This window comes from Delphinus delphis, chromosome 20 (genome assembly GCF_949987515.2).
Source record: "Delphinus delphis chromosome 20, mDelDel1.2, whole genome shotgun sequence".
In the NCBI taxonomy this organism is placed as follows: Eukaryota; Metazoa; Chordata; class Mammalia; order Artiodactyla; family Delphinidae; genus Delphinus; species Delphinus delphis.
Window position 1 is genome coordinate 7503196 of NC_082702.1, and position 4600 is coordinate 7507795.

Here is a 4600-nt window from a genome sequence, read left to right on the forward strand (position 1 = left end):
CAGCAAGGAAGCAGGGACCTCAGATCAACCCCAAGGGACTTGATTGTGCCAACAACCTGAATGATCTTCGAAGCAGAGCTGTCCCAGAGCCTCCAGGTAAGAACCCCGCTGGCTAACACCTTGATGTTGCCCTTGTGATACCTGCACAGAGGACCAGCCCAGCCATCCTGACCTATAGACCAGTGAGAGGATACATTTGTGTTGTTTTAAGTTGCTACATTAGCGGTCATTTTTTGCAGCAGTAACAGGAAACTAATGCAAGGGCAGAGTGGACAGACAGGACTGGAGTGAAAGAGCTGGGAGCTGGAGGGCAGACAGAGCTGGAGGTGACAGGGTTGGGGACTGAGGATACTGATGGGGCTGGAGGTCACAGAGTTGCTCAGTCAGAAGACAGATGGCGTCTGAATCAGAAAACAACACAGAGACATTGGCAGGAACTAACATCTCAGCCAGATGTCATGCTGAAGGATAAGGTTGGGGGGACTTGCCATGGCTTGGCTGGCTGAGGCCTGAGGACAGATCTCCAAAGGAGACAGTGCTGCTGGATGTAAGAAAAAGTTTAATTTCCATATGGTGCCTGGGGTGGGGTCTGGTGGGGGGGTACATGCAGGTGTTCCCCAGTCCCCCCACTATAACTGCTGGGAGGGCCTGAGGATATACAGGAAGTGGGTCTTGCGGGCAGGCAGCCTGGCATGAGAGGAGCTCTGGGTCCCCTGTTCGAGGACGTCCTCACGGGTCCCCTCTCGGAGCCCATCCCGGATGGCCTGCAGGCGGTGTTGCTTCTCACTGAGCCAGTGGTCGCTCTCCTGGGCATCCTGGTGGGACCTCCGCCGTGGCAGCTTCATGATCCAGAAGACCATTCGGGGGTGGGGTTCCGGGTGGAAGCTGTCCATGGCCTTTGGGACAGGCACCAGGGCCTCCTTCTCCTCTATCTTGGGTACCTGGTGAAGAGGGACAAGGAGACCCTCTCAAACTCCAAGTGACAGCCTCAAGATGCTCCCCTGGCATACTCAACCCACTTTGCCACCTATGGAGTGCTTTGGGAATTAAAAGCTCACCCTGCAGTTTACAAAACACTCGGGTTTATAAGCGCTTTAGAATTAAAAATACTCTGAGGTTTATAGAATACTCTGGGTTTGAAAACACATTTTGGAGGTTTCAGAAGCACTTTAGGATTAAGCATTCCCCGGGGTTTAGAAAGCAGTTTGAAATGTACAAAGCACTTTAGGATTAAAGAATCATGACTACAGTTGCAACATGTGATCCTTGACTGAATCCTGGATCAAACATCAATCACATCAGCTCTTGTGGACAGCTTTTGGTCCAGCTATGAAATGTCCTTTTGGGACATTTCAATGTCTGTTCGGTCCTTGCTACTCGAAGTGAGGGTTGTGGACCAGCAGTGTCAGCATCACTTGGGAGCTTGTTAGACATGCAAATGAGCGGGCCCTACCCCATCCAGACCTATTGAATCAGAGTCTACATTTCAGTACGTTGAGGTTTGGGAAGCCCCATAGGAGACGGTTACAGGTTGAATTGTGTCTCCCCCACTCTCCAATTCATATGTTGAGGTCCATTAGGACCCTAGTAGCTCAGAATGTAATCTCGTTTGGAAATAGGGTCACTATGTAGTTTTCATTAGTTAAGATGAGGTCATTAGAGTGGGCTCTAATCTGACTGGTGTTCTTATGCAAAGGGGAAATCTGGACATAGAAATGCACATAGGGAGAACCCCATGCAAAGATGAAGGCAGAGATGGGGATGATGCCTCAACCTGCCAAGGAATGCTAAAGAATTGTCAGCAAACCACCAGAAGCTAGGGAAGAGGAATGGAACAGATTCTCCCCAACAGCCCTCTGAAGGAACCAACCTGCTGACACCTTGATCTTGGACATCTAGTCTCCAGAACCATGAGACAATACATGTCTGTTGTTTAAGCCACCCGGACTTTGTTACGGCAGCCCTAGCAAACTAATACAGAGATAATAGTCTGATTTCTTGGGTGTAAAAATGGGACTACGGTAACACACAAGAGAATGCATTATTCTTAGGAGATATCTGCTGGAGGATTTAGGGGTGAAGTGTCATGATGTCAATAATTTACTGTCATACGGTTCAAAAATAAAAAAGTAAAAAGAAAGTCAGTATGGTAAAATGTTAACAAGTGGTGAAACTAGGCCAGTGGTTTTCAACCCAAGTCTGGAGACATTTTTGGTTGTCACAACTGGAGGGGGTGTGGGTGCTACTTCCGTCTAGTGGGTAGAGGCAGGGATGCTGCTAAACATCGTATAGGGCACGGGACAGCCCCCTACAACAAAAAATTATCCAGCCCCAAATGCCAATGGTGCTGATGTTGAGAAACCCTGCTCTGTGGAAAAGTGGATACAGGTTTATGGTACTATTGTTTTTGCAACTTTTCTGTAGATTTGAAATCTTTAAAATAAAAAACTGGGAGTGTGTGTGGGAGAACCATGTGGGTTTGCCAAGCACTTGAGTGTTCTTACAACATTTTAGGATCAAAAAATAAGCACTTTGTGATTAGAATCACTCTTAGAGGTTTACGAAGGTGAGATACACAGAGCATTTGGGGTTCACAAAGTACTTAGGAATTATTAAAAATCACATTTTGATGTTTACAAGGGAGAGATTTACCAAGCACTTTGGGATAGATTAAAAAATCCTTGGAGGTTTGCAGAGCACTTTGAGATCAAAACACACTTTGAGGTTTACGAGGGTGAATCTTACCAAACACTTGGAATGAAAAGCACTGTCTGGCTTACAAAACCCTCTGGGGTTTGAAGCAAGCAAGGATGTACTCTGAGGTTGTAAACCTCATTTCTGAGAGCTGGTTAGTCCCTTTTGACAGATGATAAAACTGAGGCCCAGAGAGAGGGTGTCCAGCACAGAGGGAGTGGGAGAGTCAATTCATCTTTTCCTCCTAAACTACAGAAAGTGTTTGGGCTTGGATACTTTGCTGGGGGCATGTCCTAACCTTCCAGTCACCCTGTAAGCTCCCCTCTCCTGGCTCGATGGATGCCACCACCTTCTCAGAGATCAGCACCTCTCCTGTCTTGTTGTTGGTCACCTGTGAGGACCCAAAGAAGAGTAAGAAAAAACTTCTTTCCTCCTATGCCCTCCTCCCTGACAGATACTGCAGCATGAGGGATCTTAGGGAGACTCCAGGAGGGACTTCCTGGCATAGGCACCTTGTCAATCTGGAGGTGGCTGGAGAGAGTTTTGTTTCCCAGCCTGTGCTTCTGGTTCTCTTCTTGGTGGTAGTTCCTAGGGAGGCCCCGGAAGTCCATAGGAGCAGAGAAGAAGCTGTCCATGCTCCGCATCAGGTCATCCTGGGGCTGGGGGAGGAATTGGTGAGCTGCTGGACCTCCGGACTCCCCAGGACATCTTGGCAGGATCCTTGGCAGCATCCCCTTCTCTCTCCATCCTCTGACCCTTAGGGCCTAACCAGGTCACCTCCTTTCCCCATCTGTCCCATTACTTTCCTATTCCTGCCTCCATCAGTCTTCTGTCTCTCTGTCCCCATCCCTCTCTCCGCCTGTCTGTCTGTCTGTCTCTCTGCCTGTCTCCCTCCCTCTCTTCCTATCTCTCGGTCTCCCCGTTGCACGCTCTCTCTGTCCCTTGACTCCTCTTTCTATCTTTCTATCTGGCCGCGACCCGTCTCCCACTCTGTCTCCCTGAACCCCTTCCATCCCTCAGTCACTATCTGCCCCTGTCCCTCTTCTCTGTACCTCTTCTTTTCCCCAACACACGGCAGCGCTTACTTTCAGGAAAAGCCGGGTGAAGGCTTGGAGTAGACTCTGGAGACCTAGAAAACCCGAGGAGCTCTCCTGGGCGTCACCATCGCGGATCGGGGCTGCAGTGGAGGGGGGCACCGAGGCAGAGGGGAGCAGCAACAACAGGACTAGCGGGTGCCACATTGCGGGGCGGGCCGGGAGGCTATGGCAAGGGCAGGGGTCAGAGCCCCCCCGGCCCCCCATAAAGGCTCCGTCCCCTAAGTGCCCACACCCCCACGCTAGACAACAACTCCTTCCTATCCCTGGCCCAGGAACTCCGCACACCCCGCCCATTCCCCCCCCCCCGCCCCTTATCTTCTGCTCCAACCTCCTCCATTGTGTCAGGCCCCTCCCCTCCCCTCAGGCCCGTCTCTTCTGGGCTCTGCCTCACACAACAGATCTCGTTTCTCTTCTTCGCCCACATTCGTATTCAGACCTCGCTCCTCCTCACCTTCTCCCACGCCCTGCCCCTTCTTCTGGGACCCGCCTTTATACTAGACCACAGCCTGGTCACCGGACTTTCAGTCTCTGGCCGTCCACGGACTGTTAAATCCAAACAGTTCTGATCTCGAGCCCAGGCCGGATACCTGGAGCGCTAAAGGAGCTCCTCGAGGCCTAGACTCGCCTCTATTGTCTGACCACGCCCCCACTTGCTGACCTCACCCATGAGCCCAGCCCTCTATTGGACAGTCACGCCCTTAAGGGAAGGGCCACGCCCCTTGAGCCAGAGCCGGGCGTTGATTTCAAGTTCACACCCCCATAGTCAGACCACGCTCCTGTCGGTTGACCTCGGCACTGGAGACCCAGTG

General features: G+C 51.2%; 1 protein-coding gene across 2 annotated transcripts; it reads right to left on the minus strand.

The window, feature by feature from the left end:
- Positions 1-545: 545 nt before the first annotated feature.
- Positions 546-4390, minus strand: DKKL1 (dickkopf like acrosomal protein 1). Of its 2 annotated transcripts, none has more exons than XM_060000975.1 (5): positions 4243-4390; positions 3780-3871; positions 3207-3353; positions 2993-3085; positions 546-941 (listed from the first exon to the last, which is right to left on the minus strand). In XM_060000975.1, exons 3-5 carry the CDS (start codon positions 3336-3338, stop codon positions 630-632), a joined length of 537 nt encoding a protein of 178 aa, XP_059856958.1. In that variant the 5' UTR covers positions 3339-3353; positions 3780-3871; positions 4243-4390; the 3' UTR covers positions 546-629. The 2 variants fall into 2 exon arrangements, with proteins under 2 accessions (XP_059856958.1, XP_059856957.1); XM_060000974.1 differs by having other exon boundaries at positions 3780-3954.
- Between the last annotated feature and the right edge of the window lie 210 nt (positions 4391-4600).